This window comes from Alosa alosa, chromosome 23 (genome assembly GCF_017589495.1).
Source record: "Alosa alosa isolate M-15738 ecotype Scorff River chromosome 23, AALO_Geno_1.1, whole genome shotgun sequence".
NCBI classification, from domain to species: Eukaryota; Metazoa; Chordata; class Actinopteri; order Clupeiformes; family Clupeidae; genus Alosa; species Alosa alosa.
The window spans coordinates 15,176,421-15,196,163 of NC_063211.1; the positions used below are offsets into that span (position 1 = coordinate 15,176,421).

Sequence of the window (19,743 nt, forward strand, 5' to 3'; positions counted from 1 at the left end):
ACCGGAGGGTTGCCGGTTCGAGCCCCGACCAGTGGGCCGCGGCTGAAGTGCCCTTGAGCAAGGCACCTGACCCCTCACTGCTCCCCGGCGCCGCCCGTTGTAGCAGGCAGCTCACTGCGCCCGGGATTAGTGTGTGCTTCACCTCACTGTGTGTTCACTGTGTGCTGTTTGTGTTTCACTAATTCACCGATTGGGTTAAATGCAGAGACCAAATTTCCCTCACGGGATCAAAAAAGTATATATACTTATACTTATAAATAATGTATAGTCTGAGGGAGTGCATCTGGCAAGATTTTCGAGCACAAATGGATATTAAAGTAGTTGAAGACTTAAGTTGTTTTCTTCCCTGTTGACAGCTTTTTTTACCTTTTCAAGGAAACCTCACACTTTCACACACTCCAAATAAGAAGGCAAGAGCAAAGTGTCACTTGTTTCCCTGCTTGTTTGCGGCATAAGAGGGAGGAACAGCACTTAGAGCCGGGCCCTGTGCTGAATGCGGTGACTCGGTGCCTTTTAGGACTGTCAGATAGCGCGTAAACATTCATGAATTTGGTGGAAAACAGCTCAGAGGGCCCCTTTGATAGTAGGTTAAGTGTAAATTCACAGCACACGTTTCATCTCGGGCACTGATCAAAAGGCAAGTTTTGTGGCCTGCGTTTTAACAGTCTTCTCTCCGCTTAAAGCTCCCTGGCAACATCAAAAGGAGAGCCATCCATTTGCATTATGGGTAAAATCTCAGACCAAGGCTGTGGTGAAATGTGAAATGTGCTGCTGTGCGTTTTAACCCTCTGTGATCCCTGCCCCAACGTATTAGCAGCCATCAAGTACAGAAGATTAATGCAAAATACAGCATTTAACAAGAATGCATTATGCATGGACTTAAAAAAACAAGAACTTTTATTGTTTGCTGCTGCATTTTTAAAAGGCACTTTAATACATATGATGTCATATAAAGACAGCATAGGATTCTCTTGCATTACATCTGAAGGAATATTTTGGAATATTAATTGTTTCCAAGACAGACAGAATATTTTAAATACAGTCATAAGAGTGAATGCACTACCTCTGCTGTTCTAAAGGCTAGCAGTATGCCGATGAAAAATTGCACATGTATTTACATAAAGAACATACAACATATTGCATTTTGGAATACAATTCAGATAAAGATACTTTCATAAATACATATATATCTGTTACTTTTGTCTTCTTGAATGAAGGTACACAATATTGAGTGTCTTAATGAAAGCCAATATAAAATGCCCACTTCAGTTTTCCAAGGACAAGTTAGAATTATGATAAAGAAACTCTGTCCTCATCCTTCGCAACTATGATGCATTTTGCTTTGAAAGTTACATCTGTCATTCTCTACCATTTAATTCTAGTTGAAATGATGAGACACATGAACTAACTGTACGGATCACAACTCACAAAAATGTGTTGCCTCAATGCCAGAGTCTGCACAAGGTGTTGAGGGAACTCTATAATACACTCTCTTACTGGCCATGCACTCTGGCACAGTCAGCTCGAAGGCGTAGCGCTGCTTGGTGCCAGGGCCTTAGAGGATGCCCAGGATGCGCCCGACCCACCAGCGGCAGGGCATGATGACTCGGCATGCCACGCGGCAGCCGCGGTAGTGGTAAGGCCAGGGGTGGTAGCCGCCCAGGGGCTCGCAGATGCGCTGGCACTGGGTGTAGCTTCGCCGGCACTCCGTGCAGCACACACCGGTGTGGTCCAGCATCGGGTCAAAGGTCATGGTGCCCTCCTCACCCTCCATGCCGCGCTGCAGACGCAGAGACGAAGAGATTGAGACCAAGCAATACATTAAAGTGCCTCTAAAACGAGTGTTGAATTAGAGCCACGGGGAAAGGAAGGTAGCCATGAATTCATTCAGGAATGACATCCTGGTCAAATTTGAGACCAATGTTATATTTTTAGGCAAATGCCTCACAATTTCATTAACTGTCACCTAGCAGTAGCCTACTGCGCTCGTATGTATTTCTATTAGTATGTGTGCTTCACTGGTACTAAACCCACGCGATGACCTTGGTGGTGTTCACGCCGTGCTCTACCAGTTGAACTAGAGGAACATAATATCTTAATATTTCTCAAAACAAACACCTACATAAATAGATTTTTTCCCCCCGTAATATTGGGGCATCTATTTTTCCCCATTTGAATCCCCTTAGTAGTAAGCCATGTGGGCTTTCACAGTTTCCTGTTTCTCTTCCAGAGATAACGTCAGATCTCATCCACACCTCCTCTCTCTCTCTCTCTCTCTCTCTCTCTCTCTCTCTTTTCCGTTCTGATCCAGCCACAACATCTGGCCCTCCGGGGTTCTAACTGGCCATGATAGATTTCACACACACACACACACACACACACACACACACACACACACACACACAAGCAAATATGTATGTGTCCCAGTTTCCCCTCCTTCCCTTCCCTCCTCTTCCCCTCCTCTCTTCTTGCACAGAAGGGACGGGCGGGTGCAGGGATTAAGAAGGGATTGGAGGCTCCGGAAGGGGTTGAGGGATTTGGGGGAAAGGGGTTATACTTTGGTTCGGTTTGGGAATGAGGATGAGAGGTGGGGGGGCTGGTGATGGGGGAGAAGGAGTGGGGGTGTTTTGGTGAAGGGAGGGATGGGGGGTGAGGGTGGTGGAGGTTCGGGTGGAAAGGGGGGGTTCTTTTGGTGAAGGGAATTGGGAAGGTGGGTGTGTGTCTGGGGGGATATGGGATGGGAGGTGGCGGGGGCAGGATTTGCAGGGCAATGCAAACACAAAGGCTGTGGGAAGGTGAATGGAGCAGTGTGCTGCCCTGTGCAGCGGGCTTGAAAGGGGGCCCGTGAGAATAGACGGGGTGACAGGCAAGGCCTCTCTGACTGACCCCACATCTGCTCTCCTTCCCACAGCTGCCCGCAACACAACGCAGTGCAACCCGACGCGACGCGGCACTCACTCAGACAAGCAGACAGACAGACAGACAGACAGCCACCCTGGCCTAGTCTGGTGTTTGTCCCAGAGCTAAACTTTCACATTCAGATACGGCCACAGAAATAGAACTCATTATAATCCTTCACATGCCATTAGGAAACAGCAACAGTTATTATAAAAAAAAAAGTTATTCAGTTTGCCCAATCACCATGCAAGACTTTAAAGAAACCACCCAAATGTTGGAGACCTACTCCTTTGATTGATTATATGTTGCTATGGTGTGGCTATCCCTTTGGATTTGGGCTGTGGTTGCATAGAGCAACAGTGATGCAGAACTGGAGGCTCTGCTGTTTTTGCCTTTTTCTTCCATTAGGACAGCTGTGCTTTTTCAGGATCCGTACTTTTTGAAGACAGGCAGCCCAGGCAGATGAAAGCCACACCTACCACACATGGAGATGGAGACAGGTATTTGTGGATAAGACTGCTTAATAAATCTCATTGTTAGTCGTTGGATTTTATTAAATGGACGCAAAGAAGGCCAATCATTTGTTCTTCCTTGGATCTTAAACGATTCTGATCTAAGGAGAAAAAGTAAAAAGCATTCTGTCATCCAGCGCCTGCCGTAAAAGAGTATCTGTTCTCTCTCTCCTGTCGACAAAACCAATCTGCCTCCTCAGCTACTGCAGCGCGCGGGCTAGCAAGCGAAGTGCTGCATAAGTACTTCAGTCAGCTGCTCTGGCATCCCCCGCTCACAAGCCATCAATTAATAAACATACAAGAGTACGAACGAGTCGTATTTTAATTTGACTAGCATTTTTTTGCACCAAGGAAGCTGTCACTGGAGAGGGAGAGAGAGAGAGTGAGAAAGAGAGATGAACTTGAGTATCATGCAGAGGGATTTCAAATGTCAACCAGTGGACTGACTGATGTGATCAGCGCATGACCTAAGGCTGTGGGAGACTATGATTTGAAACGACAATACATATAAATGGATCCCCCTGGTGAATATCAACTGAGTCCTTATTTATTTAAATACTCGATTCACCACTTAACTGTACACATACAACTGTGCCTTGTGTTGTATATGATACATCCTTATGTACTGTGAGAATGGCATGAAAGCCTTAATAGTATTCAGACATGCAAATAAGGTGGAGATGGGTGTACTCAAGTGTATGAGATACATTATGCAGTTCCCCAATGTCTGTTAAAATACATACATGTTAATAAACGCTATCTGTAAAGGAGACAAGGGGGCTGCTATTTAAAGGCTGTGGACAACCCTAATGATCCCAAGGATTGGTATATGTGCGTATTACTTGTGTTTAGTGAGGTGTTTGTACCAAGACCTCTGGCTGATTCATTATTTATGATTATGCACATAAATCATCCTCAATCATGTTATCTTACAGACGACAGAAGAGGAACTGACACACATTAAGGATAAGCTGAGAAATCCTTGTATTCTCTGAAGGTGTGGCACTCACGTGATAGGGGTTCTCAGGGTTGAAGGGCGGCTCCTCCTCAACCGGCTCCTCGTCCTCCGGACCGACCACCTGACGCCTGGCACGTGACGGGAGGGCTCTTCTTTTCTTCTGCCCTCCTGGCCCAGTCATCGAAAACCACAATTCAGAAGAAATCAGAACCTCCTGCACCCACTTGGCCCAAAGTAGCACAGGGCCTTGTTAATTCACTGTGAAAGTGACCCTGCAGTCGAATGCAACAGTTTTGTGCATTCGAAGTGCAATCGATTCTTACAGGCTAGTCATCTCCCTCCTGGGTTGACAGAGAACTTGTGCCTTGCTGGAGTTTTATGAGGCTCCAGGTAATTGCCATTTTAAACCACAGAGGAAATGGGGATAAGAGACACAAAAGTCAATTCTATCAAATGGAATTCGACGTCTTCTTGAGTTTCTTCATTACATAGCCAAGCCAAACAAGTTTCAAGATTTAGGTCTAATCTAAAATCTTCAAAATCTCTTGGCTATTTAGAAAAGGGTATCAGGCTACCATTGGTGTACAAGTTTTGAGGTTTAGGTTTCATTTGTTAACCTAGAGAAACAGTGAGAGGCCATGTACATCCCAAAAGCCATTTGGCCGGGTGTAGGATCTAAAGTATATTAGTATACAAATAGTAAGAGATGATCCGCACACCATGGAGCACCTATTTATGTTTTTAAAAATAATAATAATAATATTTGCAGTGACGTTTAAAGCCCAATGGTTCTTCCTCATCTCTTATCTCTTCATCTGTTAACTTTAAAAAATCTCTAAATATAAAACAAATAAGGATGGTGACACGGTACCATTGCGGTAGGTGGGCCTGAGCCAGAAGATTGGCAGGTCAGCGCAGAGGTCCAGGATCTTGGTGCTCAGGAAGCTGCTGTCCTTGAGAGGCGTCCCAGAGGCCACCCATATGAGAGACTCCTCCTCAAACTTGGCTGGCATTATCTCGTCCTCCTAGGGGAGGAAATGAAGTGAGTGCACTGTTAAATCTACTCTTGGCAGGAAGAGACGTTTCTCCTTCCCTGGAACGGCCTCTCAAGAGCATCACACGATACTTTGCATTAGTTCTTGTCCTGACCTGAACTAAAGCACACAGGTTAAATAGAGTGGGAATGAGAGAATATGCTTCTAAAAAACAAGCGTCACCTCATAAAACAGGCTGGGGCTGATGGGAGCTGGTGAATGCGTGGCTGTAATCGTTGTTTGTGTCGCACAGATAACATACCATGGCAACTATTTTCATGGAGGCGTTTAAGAGTTGTGTACATCTGTTTAATGCCTTTTCAACCGGCTCTGTGCACAGCACACACCACGTGTAAACACACACAAACACACACATACTGCTTATGCATGTATGTGTGTACCTATAAATACATGCACGCAGCAAACATATTGTTTGGGGTTGGTGTGCGACGGCCGTGGAGTGGCGTGAAGACATGCTTTTTGTGAGCGCTCATTCTCACGACTCCGGTCGACTCACAATGAGAACATTCATCCATTTCCCACTTTTCCTCCACGCCGGCTCGAGCGGAGAGCGCGGCAGAGAGGAAAAGCGCTGCGAGGCTGCTGCCGCCACCGCTGCCGCTGACAGGACCACCCTTATCTGCGTTCTGCAGCTCGCGCGCACAACACATGAATATTCACACGGCCATTTACATGCAATCACTTCAAAATGGATGCGTGCTGGGGGAGGAATTTGGATACGGCCAACTTTGCCTTTTGCAGTGGCGGTGGCGGACGCTATTATGGGGGGATGTTGTCGGAGAGAGAGAGAGAGAGAGACAGACAGAGAGATAGAGAGAAAGACAGACAGAGAGAGAGGGAGAGACAGACAGAGAGAGAGAAAAAGAGAGAGAGGGAGAGAGAGAGAGAATGCCACAGCTGGCTGTTCGGGATGCATTAACTGTCTAATTTGGAGATTTGGCGAAGGCAGCGCGCCCTACGAGGGGGACGTAGAGCGCAGGCAGGCTGGGAAGAAGCACCTCAGGCAGTAAACGTGGGTCTAAAGAGGCTGAACGTGGGCCAAAAGCAGGGGACACATGCACAGTCGTTCACTACAGAAAAGGTTTTGTGGAGGATATTTCCACATGAACACAAAAGGGAGGCATCTATCACTTCCGAATGGTTTTGTGGAGGATATATCAACATGAACACAAAAGACAATCTGACAAGCAGGGGATGCTGTCAGTAATCGATTAGAATTGTTTGAGGATATAAACATTAAAAACCTATTCATGAGGGCCTATGATGGATTTTAGGTCCAATCTAACAGTCACTTAATCAGTCCAGGATAACACATCATAATGTTACTTAAGGAACTGCAATCAGGTTGTTCTGAATTAGGGCTTAGTGCTTGCTATGTTTTTTTTATTTTTTTTATTCATGTTTCTCATACAATGCAACACACCACTGTGGCCTACTCTGTGTAGGGAAAGAGACATGCATTACATAGCTAGAAAGCATGCACTACATAGCATGCATAGCTGGAAGATATACACTTCTATGGAATGCGAATGAGGACAGTTGAGGAGAGGTAACGAAATCTGTGTGGATTGTGGAACAACTTACCAAGTCAAACATCAATGAGTCCTTGTTCAGGCTCTCCACGTCAGGGAGCTGACCCTTGGCTTGAGTCTTGATATAGCACTTTTCTCCACTGGCGAAGCGGATTCCAGTGATACCCTGTCAACGAATGGTGCCAAGAAAACAAACAATGGTGAGGGGCTACTTCTCAAAAAGAGTTGTTACGTAGCAGCACAATAATCACTTTTAGCTGTGCCAGTGGTGACACTGATTATGAGTTAAATAATTAATTTATTCAACTGTGACTCCAGAGAAATGAGGCTCAAATTTCAAGTGGTCCAAACAGATTAAATTTAAATTTAAATTTAAATGGCTTTGGCCTTGACCAACATTGAATCCGTGATCAGCTTTTATACACAGATAACCGTCCTTGACCATGACTCTTTATAGGCCTTGGTGTTCCTCAGATACATGACTTCAAACCTACAGGAAACACAATGTAGGAATTGGTATTTATGCTGTGACGTCAATTTACAATGCATTAGATACACCTTCAGTGCACTAGATACACCATTAGTGCTGTTATTCAATGGACAACCATGCTAGGTAACCACCCAGTGCATAGAAAAGTCATAAAAGGGTCATGCTCCCTGATTCTTGAAAATGACATAGTGCCCAGTGGCCATGACAGACATCATTCTCCCCATTATAAGTCAGTACACCATGAAAATGAGTTTGAAGCCATAATTCTATGGAAAACAACAACAACAAAAAACAGACATAGTGTTTTGTTATACAAATGGCTCACTGGCGAAAGTGGCGACTTACAATGTGAAAGTCATGGACCTCCATGGCCTCATCACTTCCGCTCCCAGTACGGAACCTCTCAAGGTTGTTCACAGGGTCAATCTCCATGGACCCCTCCTCCACCTTCCCATTGATGCTCATGCTGTAATGGACATTGTACACCTACAGGAAATTCCACAAGTCAGAGATATGTCAGAAATGCCTTTTGGGGGAAAAAAGAAAGAAATCCATGTGAACTAGTGATTTCAAAAGAGAATTGCGTGTACAGTATGACTGTATGTTATGATCGTTGTAGTAGACCACATCTAAACGGCCATATCATGTTTCACACTTGGAGTTTGAATATTCATCACCCTGGAGACGAGGAAAAACATAAAGCGTGAAATATCTCTGGAGACAGAAATTTAACATACAAAAGATGAATGTCCTTGCTGAGTTTGAAACACCATTTCTTTCTGAAAGTTACATACAGATAGTCTCCAGTAAAACTAGTATGATGGATCCAAGTTATTTTCATGTTATCCAAACTATGGATTCCATATATATATATATATATATATATATATATATATATATATATATATATATGTCCTATATGTCCTTAATAGAGAGGTTTCATACCACTTTCAACAAAGGTTAACAATCCATATAGACGTGATAGGAGACAAAAATATCCAATATTATCTTTACCACACATATTTAATGTGGTTTGATTTCCAACTAAAACACTATTTAGGTTTTTAAACATAGACCCCATTAATTTGCATTCAGTATATTGTAGGCCTATCTATAGCACCAAATGCTCCATCTTTTGGCACACCTCTCGACCCTGGGGCTTCGGGTAGACCACATTGCAAAAGCACTGGCACTTCAGTCTTAAGGTTAAGGTTGGGGTATAACCTGACAGCTCGGATACAAGAATAACTTTACAGTACAGTTTTAGTAAAAAATAAAAGTTCTTACATGCTTGTCGTTGACATTCCAGAAATAGAAAGCCCCAATGGCTCCAAAAAGGAGAAGCGCAGCTCCAACAATAAGCACCGCAACTCCAACTTTAAGCAGACGTCCCGAGTGAGAGGGCTTGACAGTCACCGCTGTGTAAGCCTGTGCAAATTGAAACAATTTGACAAATTGAGTATTTGGTGCACACAGGTAGCTTTTTGGTATTCTAGATCGTGTGCGCGATAGTGACAAATGAAGTGGACGTGTTCTGGCACAACATCAAAATGACAATAGCCGGGCTACATCATGCCATTTACTAGATCAAAGTGAATCAGTTCAAATTAAAATCTGTCCAAAGGCTGTTGGCTTTTTCAAGCCAGTCAGGCTCTTTGTAGGCTAATTCTCCTCTTCTCCTTTCAAACCTTTTTTCTGTGGATAAGACATTGCTATCAGTATCAGTTTGGCTCGAAAACAACGTGCTCAGGTGTTAAGCGCTGAAATAACGTACAAGTTAGGATTACTTACAGGTGGCATAAACTGCTGTAAATCCTCGGGACCAGCTAAAGCAATGGGTATTTTCTCTGACGTCGCTGCCATGGCTGCGTGGAGACGTCTGCTACGAAAACTACCCTAGTTGTGCTCAGTCAGGCCTTAGACAGGAGGAGGAAAAACTAAGAGAAGAGAGGAAAAAACGCATTTGAGAAGGAATGGCTTGTGTTGCTGCAGCCTATTACCTGCTGGGGGGGCTATCCTGGTTCTTGGCTGGGCCGTCCCAAGTAAGGTATTTGTTTTCAAATTTTGTCAGATGGTTCAGGTTGTGAGGGGTCTGTAGCAGGTCACTCGTGTGGTTGCCAATGGTAAGTGTTGACTTCTGCTGCAGCTTTTGTGGAAACTAACCTATAAAATGAACTGCCCTGTCATTAGATAGCAGTTTAGTTCAAAAGACGTCATGAAATAGCAGAAACATATCAACGCGACTAACAACCAATGACAACCCATTGCGCGCATAGCCGCCATATTTCCGCCTAGAATTGGATGCATTTTATGCAAATAAACAAAATGCTTACATTTTTCCATATTGAAAAAATCAGAACACGTTGTATTCAATGGTGACAATGCATTTTTTTTCAGCTGGGCCACAAATGTTATACTTGGTTGTCATGTCTCGAACCAACATGTAAAACGTCACACTTGAGGCCTACAATGAATGGCAACATTCCTACAGCGGGGATGGAAAGGCGCATTAGGAGCCTCACAATGTTTACACTACTGTTTGGTCTCCGTATACAAAAATGCTGTGCTAAAAGTGACCAATTTCAGACATAGCAGTCATTCATAAGCCTACGGTGAAGACATTTGAGAGATTTAACATATTCGTATGTCTCGCTCTTAATCTGTGTAGCTTTATAGTATTTTAATGCACTTGGAACCAAGCATGATCCTTTTAATGACGCTCACATCCTGTGGATGCCTTAGTTAAAACAGAAAATCAGCCTCTATCTGTGGCCTTCAGCATATAGCCGGGGTAGCCTACATTAAGTGTGCATCGAGTGTCAACTTCAGCAAGTTCTGGTTTGTAAACAGCGCCATCCTCTGTCCTTGAACAAACTGATAATAGGAAAGTTTCAGCTGTGCTGACAAAGGCGAGACGTAGCCAGAGAACAGCATTATGTTCAGTAGTTTATTTTCAATGTATGTTATAGAAACTTGAGCAATAAGAGAAACACATTTGGCATTCAAATATATTCGTACAATGTTATCAACTTGATACATAGGGCTTATTGGCCATACAAATGAACCTCGGGGCCTTTTAAATAATAAACATGCCATTAAAATAAAATACTCTCAGATTCACAATCTGTCTTCTTTTCAATAACATTATAAAAATATACTCTGTATTTACAAAATCCCAATATACATAGTATGTTCAACAAAGTCCACTGATTGGATAGATCGACATTGGACGAGGACTGACATCAAAATGCACTCTACACAAATATTATATGTTGGCATATATTTTCTCTGTAAAATAATAATGATGATAATAATAACAATGATAATAATATTGTCATACATTTGCAGCAACTAGCTGGTTTCAAATACATAATTAACTTAAAAATAAAGCGCATACAGAAGCCTCAGACTTCATTAGTTGAACAGCGTGATGTCGTGGGTGAATACACAGGAATTGTAATATCATTGATTTCTTGCACCCTCACAGGTCTTGGAGGGGTGACCAACATGTAGTCGTATTCTCTGTGCAAGACTTTCTCATAGACGCTCTGCAGGCCCACGGTTTTGGGTAAATGCGCCTGGTAATAGTTGTCTCTGCGCAGGGTGTCCCTGGGAAGCGAGGCCGTCTTGGCGAATGACGAGAGATGCTGTCCATGAGCCGAGTTGCTATTCGCCCGGGTAGCTGAAGGACTCCAGCATCGATCTGAGTGGCCGAGAATCTTGCATTCACTAGTGCATGCCCACAAACCTGGTGAAAGAACAACAAGAGATTAGTTGTCTGTTCCTCGTTTCGTGCGTTTTTTTGCAGACAACTCTAACCTGGGTGGTAAAATGTCAGTGTTCAATCAGAATCAGATTTGCTTACCATTCTGTGCGTTACTCTGGTCCTTTTTTAGACCATCCCCGCTGATATCAGAATCACTGTCGTTGAAATCGCTGTCTCCTTTCCCGCTATCCTTCCCGCTGAACTGTGGATCTCGTGCTGAGATGGTTGTGAAGGAGTTGCCTTTCCATATGGTAATGGGTCTGAGGGTTTCCTTTCCGTAGCCTGGCAGCGTAGAATATCCCTGCTGAAATAAATCAGAGGAACGTTAGAGACAATCATTTAGTGTTGCAATAAAATACAATGCCTTATAAACATAAATATTCTCTGTAGACTAACTCAGTCAGTGAAACCACTAACTCACCTCGAGTTTGGCGACGTGGGTTTTGTTGTCTGGCTCATAGGTGCAGGTGGCCTCAGTGCCGTCTTCGGAGTTGGAGCAGGTGTCGCTTCCTGTCTGGAGAGAGCCCGCGAAAGAAGGCTTGTTTGTGTAGGGATGCACGTCAAACACGTTCTCGCTGTGGATGGGAATGAGCTGGTCACTGTTGTTCTTCCCACCCTCCATATTCGCCATGCCATCTTTGTCTAGGTCGAAATCGTGTCCTCTCTTGACTGCTTTGCGTTTGTTGCAGGTGGTGGCAATGAGTATGATGGCTAGCAGTAGCAAGGTGCAGCTCCCGGCAAGGACAACAATGATGACAATTGAAAGGTCCCATTCACCGGACTCCCCGTTGCTAGAGTGCCTGAAAATGGTTCGGTCGCTGGGGGGAGCTCCGGCTATTATTGTGAAGTGTATAGTAGCTGTGGAAGTCAAAGAGGGTCTGCCGTTGTCACTGACTGTGACTGTGACTCGCAAGCTTTCGTCGACATCGTAGTTCAGCTCGCGATTTAGATAGATCTCTCCGCTGGCTTTGTTGATGGAGAACAACGAGACTTCGCCAGAGGTTATTTTGTAGGACAGCTCTGAATTGGCGCCCTCGTCCGCGTCCCTGGCATTTATCTGGGTTATAACATAACCCGAAGGGGCATCTTTAGGCAGTAGAACTTCTGCGGAGCCGTTATTGAGGGCGGGCTGTGTGATGGACGGCGGGTTGTCATTCTGATCAACTATTTTTAGGTTGATGGTCGCGGTGCTGTGGAGCTGCGGCGACCCCCCGTCGCTCGCTTGGACTCGCAGATCTAGCTGTTTGATGACCTCATAGTTGAAACTTCGCAGCGCGTACAGTGAACCCGTGGCGGGGTCCAGGGAGACATATGTCGACACCGGTGATCCCATGATGTATGAGTCCGCCAGCTTGTAGGTCACTTTGCCATTGTGCGCCAGGTCCAAGTCCCTCGCCACCACAGTTGTAATGTAGGCACCAGGCGCATTGTTTTCCACGACCGCTACTTCATACACAGGTTTGCTAAAGACAGGGGCGTTGTCGTTCTCGTCGCTCAGTCTGATTGTGTATTGCGTTATCGTCCTGAAAGGCGGAGAGCCCAGGTCTTCAGCCACCACTGTCAAATTGTATTCAGGGATCTTTTCTCTGTCCAAAGGTGATGTGGTGACAATCATGTAGCTGTCCTCGTAAGCCTGCTGAAGTTTGAAGTGGTCATGCCCGTACAGGGTACAGTGAACCTGGCCATTCGCCCCGGAGTCTCTGTCCGAGGTGCTGATTAGAGCGACAAAGCTGTCCTTCGCAGCCGCCTCAGTGATGTAGGCAATGCCCGCTGTGATAGAGGTCATCGGGGTAATGCTGATTTCTGGCGCGTTGTCATTCACGTCCTGCACCTGAATGATTATTTTGCAAATAGTAGGGCTCGGATTTGGACCTAAATCAGACGCCTGGACGTCAAACTCGTACGTTTTCTTGCTTTCATAATCAATGGGGCTTTCGAGGGTCAGTCGTCCAGATTTTCGGTCCACTTTAAAAAGTTGACGGATTTCTGAGGGCACTTGATTTCCAAACCCGTACACAACTTCCCCATTTAAGCCCTCGTCCGGGTCAACTGCGTTAAGATCCAGAAGCAGAGTTCCAACCGGTGAGTCTTCAGGTAAATCGACAGAGAAGTTGTTCCGGTCGAATACGGGGCTATTGTCATTGTAGTCTTTCACCTTGACGTTGATTCTGGTGGTGCCGGACCTGGATGGGTTTCCGCCGTCGGCTGCGACGAGCTCCAGTGCATAGGATGCCTGTGTCTCCCTGTCCAGTTCTTTCATTAGAACCAGCTCCGCATATTTAACCCCATCCGCTCTGCTCAGAACATCAATAGTAAAGTGACTATTGACTGAAATCTGGTAGTTCTGTATATAGTTTGTGCCCACGTCCTCGTCTACAGCCACATCAAGGGGGATTCGGGTGCCCACTGCCGTATTTTCTGAGATTTCAAGGGTAGATTCTCTCCGGGAGAACTCGGGAGAGTTGTCATTGATGTCTTTCACCTCCACTTCGACATGAATTAATTTGAACTGTTCTTTAGAAAAACTGACAACGTCGAAAGCAATGAGACACTGAAGAGAATGCTTACAAATTTTTTCTCTGTCGATTCTCTCCCCGATAGTTAGTTGTCCATCATATTCTCTCAGTCGGATAAAAGAGGAATTGAACTGTTTCATCATCCTGAAATTGGCCTTGCCCCCCAGTGACAGACTGATAGACATGTCCTTGGCCAGGTTGCCGATGACTGTACCTGGGGCGTCTTCTTCATAGGTTTGGTATTTCATGGTCCTTCCATCGATGAACGCTGGCAGAAAAGCCAGTGCGCACGTAAAGGTGAAAATCATCCTCCGTTGCCACGAGAATAGAGAGTTTCGCCTGTCACCCATGTCCGTGACCAAACTCAGCTGAGCTTCAGCACTAAGAAATAGACGCTTTTATTAAATCAAAAGCACTTGTCAGTTTAAATTTGCCGTAGTTTCATTGGCACACTGTTCTTTCTGAACCTTGGATAAAAGTGTATCCCTGGTGCGCACACGTTGGTGCTTGCGTCCTCAAACCTTTAACGCAAATGGAGAGATCTGCAATGGCGGGGGGGTTTATAGAGAGCCACATGCAAATGAGATGAAGTGTGACCAATCCCTGCTTTGAAAGGGAAAGGGGCCTTTAAGCCTATTTAGAAATTCCTTGAAGCAAAGAACTTGGCACCAAAATCCACTTCCTGGTTTGTTGTACATTTTATCACATTTTTTTTTTGTCTTCCTCAGACTGGATTCGGGAATTTCATGCAAACAAGGTAGTTCAGTCCAAGGGGTCTCTCACCTGCCAAGATGAATATCATTTTATTTGGCACATTTCTAGGACAGAAGTCATTTTTGTGTAGTTGTATTATAATGGCACAGTTTGATCTTCCTTGACTTTGTTTCTGTGAGTTTGAGTTTGTTTCTGTGACATAGATCACTTTCACATTGATTTTATCTATCAAGAAGTATGTTTTCCTCCATGTCTAGTAATCAAATGTATCTGTTCAGATCAAAGTAGCTCTTATACGCATCCACTCAAGAAGCGGTTTTATTTAAATACTGGGCTACTTGAGTGTTTTCCTCATGTCGTGTGAGTGTTTTCCTCATGTCGTGTGAGTGTTTTCATCATGTCGTGTTCCGCGATGTCGTGTGAGTGGAGTTGTAATGTGCTAATGAAAACGGTTGGCCCGTTTTAACATGCATGTCACTCCTGCGTGCCTTTTCCCGTAACCTCGCCTGCTGGAGCAGGTGAAGAAAACCCGTTTCCAATAGGATTTATTTTAAGCGCCCGGAGATTTAGACGGATTTCTACAGTCAGATTATATCAAAGGCGTATGAACCCCTCGTTAGCAGCGAGGATATAATAGCGTGGTGGGGTATCCCTTTGGAGACATCAACGGCTGTATTATTCTTCCGTGGCAGCCTACGGGGAGCAGAACTTCCCGCAGTTTTCACAGAGGGCTGTGCCTAAGTTGAACATAATGAGAGAGCGCCACATGTAGCCTTTGTGCCAGCTCCCACAGCCACTACCACGGCCATAACTCTTTTGACTAAACAAGGAGGAGCGAATGAATTGGCCAGGACTGGGGTCTTCTATTAAAATACGTTTAGAGCTCGGCTGAGTCCGTCACGGCTACTTAAGGGACCCCCACACACACACACACACCTCTTTTGCAAGGCAGCACTTGCTGTTCAACAGAAGGACTAGTATTAGTGGGCACACAAGAGCGAGGACCAATAGACCCATCTGCTCCCGATGCCCACGGACTTGATAAAATTGACTTGACTGCTCTAAGAATGAAATCATTTCACGTTGATGCTCTGCTAAGAAACAACTCTTGCGTATTTTTGTCACAGCTAAACATGCATCCCAATTAAGTATTGAACTATATTCAATTTCTGAAAGATATATGAACTATAGGTTGTGTGGCTTCACAGTCATTATATTGCCCAATACTAACTATTTAAATCTATTTAGTAAGCCTAAGGGCTTGTTCTGTCTGTTTGATAGTGGGGAAATTATGCTGAATGTAATTTACATGATTTAGCTTAGTCTTCAAATGCAATGCAATGTCTAGTGAAAAAGGGCGGTAATCAAAAGCAAATTACATCACGCAGAAGCTTCAGTGGACGGATTATTCTGCATTGTGGAGGCTGTGTGAGCCTCTCAGATTTGTTTGAGGAGACAGATTTTTATAAAACTTTGGGTGCCTATTCTTAAGTCCCTCACAACTGCACCCCGACTCTATTCTCTCACGTGATTGTTGTGTCAATCTGGCCGTCTGCACGCGAGCGCCACAATAGTAGAATTAGGCAAACTGAGCCAAAATCTCGGTAGGCCAATTTGAATTTTTCTTTTTTAAGTTTTAGAGGCCCTTCTATTGTCACTACATTTGTTCTCATGAGGGGTAGGCAGTTGTTGTCTAAAGTCTGCGCATGAGACGTTTGTGTGGAGAGGCTTAAGTCTTTTGGTATGATAACTAGGGGACTTAGCCTATTGTCACTCAGCAAAGCGCTGGGCCAGTTTCGCGGGGAGGGTGGGCATGTGTGTGGGTAGGTGGACATGTTGGGATGGGAAGGGGGGGCGCAATCGATTCACAGTCAAGCCTCTCCTCTGCCGTCGAATCCAGAGCTATCCCCAGTGACATGCTTAACACGCGTGCCATCACACCCTTCAGTAATTACTTCTTAATGCAATTCAAAGTTAATTAGGCCCACTTTCGCAGATAAGACGACACTGAATCCAACCATTTGTAAACAGAGGTGGTAATTGCCCTGTCTGAATGCAATAGTTGCACCTTGCACGGATTAAATAATCAGAATCCGAACTCTTGAACTGAGTTTTTTTTTTTAATGACTCCAACTCAGACAGAAGGGAAGGCTCTTCGTATAGGCTCTTCTATAGTGGCTAAATTACTGGCTGACGTCTGAGAACAGCGTTATTTAGGCGAATGTCTGTCTATATTTAATCTTGTGTGCTATCTCCCTATGTTGCATATATCCTTCCGTCTCTGAAAGTCAAATGCACACACAAAAACCTTTTCATTATCTGGCCAAATGAGCGTCCTGGATGCATTAGGGCCTTTTTACTGCCATCTGTGTTTCAAGAGTAAAACACTTTGAATAATTTCTCCATTAGGAAACAAAATACTTAACAACTCATGAATACACCCTTAACACCCGTACTGGGGGAAAAAACTTTTATGAGCGCGGAGAAAACTAAGAAATCTGTCTTAAACCACTCCCACCTTTCTTCCACTTCATTTCCAACATTATCCAAAGGGGCGGCGTCTTTGTGCGCGGTGAGCGGCAATCTGTGCGGCCCACCCCGCCAGATTTCTAATGATTTTCCAATGATGATTTAGGGGTCCTCCTCGCCTCCAGCTCCTTTCAGTCCTCAGAGAGCCCTTGCATATCATGCCTTTTTGTTTAGGTCTCGCCTCATCGCCCTCATTGCTACGGTGTTTTCACCCTCAGGCACAGCAGGGCAGAGAGGCAGCACATCGTGCTTCTCAAATTTGGGGCTATAAATGCATGGCTGTTCCACTGGAGATTGATGAGGGGGTACCCGCCTCCATAGGGCAACAGTGGGCCTCATCTCCTCACTGAGTCTTATTTTAGTTGGGTTGAAAGAGGAACGGCCTGTGTGCTGGAACTCAACAGGGAGAATTGTACAACAACAATGCTCTTGGTTCTTGCTGAGTGGTGGTGCTGTGAAGCGGTTTCTGTGATGTTTTGAAAGAGTTCTTCACGTTAGAAAAACATCTAAAGATGATTTTCCATTGGACTCGCAGCAGTGTTCCACAAAGAAGCCCTCACCAGTGGGTTTCAATGGAGTTTAGTGATGTAGAACTTTATTCAGTTTCTGTGGAGACAGGACAACTTTCAGGAATGTTTATGATTACAAGAGCATTGGTTTTCAGATCAACATGGTAGAGGAGTAGACATGATAAATGCAAATATACTACATGCAATGAGTGTAACTGAAATGGAATTGTCTTGCCATATTAAGATACTTTATATAATAATATAAATAACACAATCAGAGGAGATGCATTCCATGAGTGGCAATATCCCAGGACATACCCATTGACTTGATACCAACCCCACACTCACTTGCGCCAAATGGATTTATTTTCCCAATCCAAGACATACACTACTCATAACAAGTTAGGGATATCTGGCTTTTGGGTGAAATTGAATGTTTCAGCACAGAAAGCACTGAAACATTAAACTGTTGGGCATGCACATTCAAAAGTTTAGAGAAGGTCACATTAAGTTCACCTGTAAAGGTTATAGTGGATTTTAGGTTCATCCTGATACTTCACCCAAAAGCCGAATATCCCTGACTTTTTGTGAGTAGTGTATATGTACCTAATATGGTATCACCTTATACAAACATATTCTAACATAAAGAGAGTTGCAAACTTCCCTTTTCCCCCTTTTCTCACCATCTTGTATTTCCTTTCGATCTCTTTCTCCCACACACACACACACACACACACACACACACACACACACACACACACACTCTAACTATTTCCATAGCTCGACATGTCCCACTCTCTTTTACAGTTCTTCTTCTCCTTCTTCTTCTCTTTCTTCTTCTTCTCTCTCTCTCTATCACCCTCCAATCTCCATGTGTGTGTGTGTGTGTGTGTGTGTGTGTGTCAGCAGTTGTAGAAGAATATCTCTCAGATCTGTACATTTCATACTAAGCTCTCTTCAGACTCAGCCATCCAAAATATTGGCTCCTATATCCCATATGCAATGCTGCTTGAAAGTTTGTGAACCCCCAGACATGGTCAGGTTAGAGGGTCAACTGACATGTACTGTCCGCTTCAGATCTAGCCAAAACATTTTTAAATTGAGGTCTGGACTATGAATTCTCTTGATCTTAAGCCATTTCTTGGTCATTTTGCTTGAATGCTTATAGGGTCATTGTCATGTTGTAAAATCTATTTCCTCCCTAGCTTCATCTCCCTGAATGACATGAGGTTCAGATCAAGAATGTGTTGATAGGCCTGATAATTCATGGTTTCCAGGATGGCATGGAGTCATTTAGGTCTAGAGGCAGAAAAACAGCCCGCACCTCCACATTTCCACCACCATGCTTCACTGTTGAGAGGGGGTCTTTTTAGTGATGGGGACGAGACTGCCTATGCCGAGTCCGAGACAAGACCGAGTCTTTGAAGGGTCGAGACCGAGTCCGTTGGTTTTCAAATACAGTCGAGTCCGAGTCAAGACCGAGTCTTTGAGGAAGCAAGTCCGAGTCGAGACCGAGTCCTTTAGGAGTCGAGACCAAGACCATAAAAACATGTCAGTTTTCATATTCATGATTTAATATCACCCCAATTACTAATCAACAGTTAGGGGCAAGGCCACTTGGCCTTCAGTTGGGCATATTTGGTGGGGGGCACAAAGGCCACATGTCAGGGCACCAAGGCCAAAGTTAACTATACAGTAGTAGGCTATAAAAATAATCAAAGTTGTATTTAGCCTATTCACAGCAGTAGACCTGAATCACTGTATGAAACATTACAAAAACATGAAACATGACATATTACATAGAACTGTAAATCATCTGATCATCTAATATTTAGATGTCTAGGCTATATTTAATATTTATATTTATTTTATATTTGGCCTGTTATGGAATCATGTATTGAACAATTTAAGCACAGCTCAGCTTTAAGAAACTGATGCAACCTAGATGCTTGCTTAGCATTTTTTGATCATTAAGACTTCTTTCACAAACTCTTACTCAGCTGTATATCCTCTGATTTTAATATTTACCTATATCTAGGCAATATTTGTAACATTTATTTTGTATTTGGCCTGTTATGAAATCATGAAGAATGATTTAAACAACTTTTGAAACCTAAAGACCAAAGTTGGAGACATGAATGTAGACCTTGCTGCCGATTACATTTTTAATTTAACCGGAATACTCTGGAACGGCTTACTGTACAGGGGACTGCTTTACACCTTTGTGTTCGGTAAGGTCTGTTGTTTATTCTGATATATGGTTT

The 19,743-nt window shown here is 44.1% G+C and overlaps 2 protein-coding genes across 3 annotated transcripts; both read right to left on the reverse strand.

The window, feature by feature from the left end:
* Positions 1–879: 879 nt before the first annotated feature.
* LOC125288511 (leukocyte cell-derived chemotaxin 1-like) lies at positions 880–9,415 on the reverse strand. Its single transcript, XM_048234932.1, has 7 exons — positions 9,237–9,415; positions 8,733–8,873; positions 7,791–7,931; positions 7,008–7,121; positions 5,240–5,393; positions 4,421–4,536; positions 880–1,780 (listed from the first exon to the last, which is right to left on the reverse strand). Exons 1-7 carry the CDS (start codon positions 9,306–9,308, stop codon positions 1,556–1,558), a joined length of 963 nt encoding a protein of 320 aa, XP_048090889.1. The 5' UTR covers positions 9,309–9,415; the 3' UTR covers positions 880–1,555.
* Positions 9,416–10,378: 963 nt separating this feature from the next.
* Positions 10,379–15,325, reverse strand: LOC125288102 (protocadherin-8-like). 2 transcript variants are annotated; one of them, XM_048234199.1, is made up of 3 exons: positions 11,633–15,325; positions 11,311–11,512; positions 10,379–11,193 (listed from the first exon to the last, which is right to left on the reverse strand). In XM_048234199.1, exons 1-3 carry the CDS (start codon positions 14,075–14,077, stop codon positions 10,850–10,852), a joined length of 2,991 nt encoding a protein of 996 aa, XP_048090156.1. In that variant the 5' UTR covers positions 14,078–15,325; the 3' UTR covers positions 10,379–10,849. The 2 variants fall into 2 exon arrangements, with proteins under 2 accessions (XP_048090156.1, XP_048090154.1); XM_048234197.1 differs by having other exon boundaries at positions 11,311–11,515; positions 11,633–15,322.
* Positions 15,326–19,743: the final 4,418 nt, after the last annotated feature.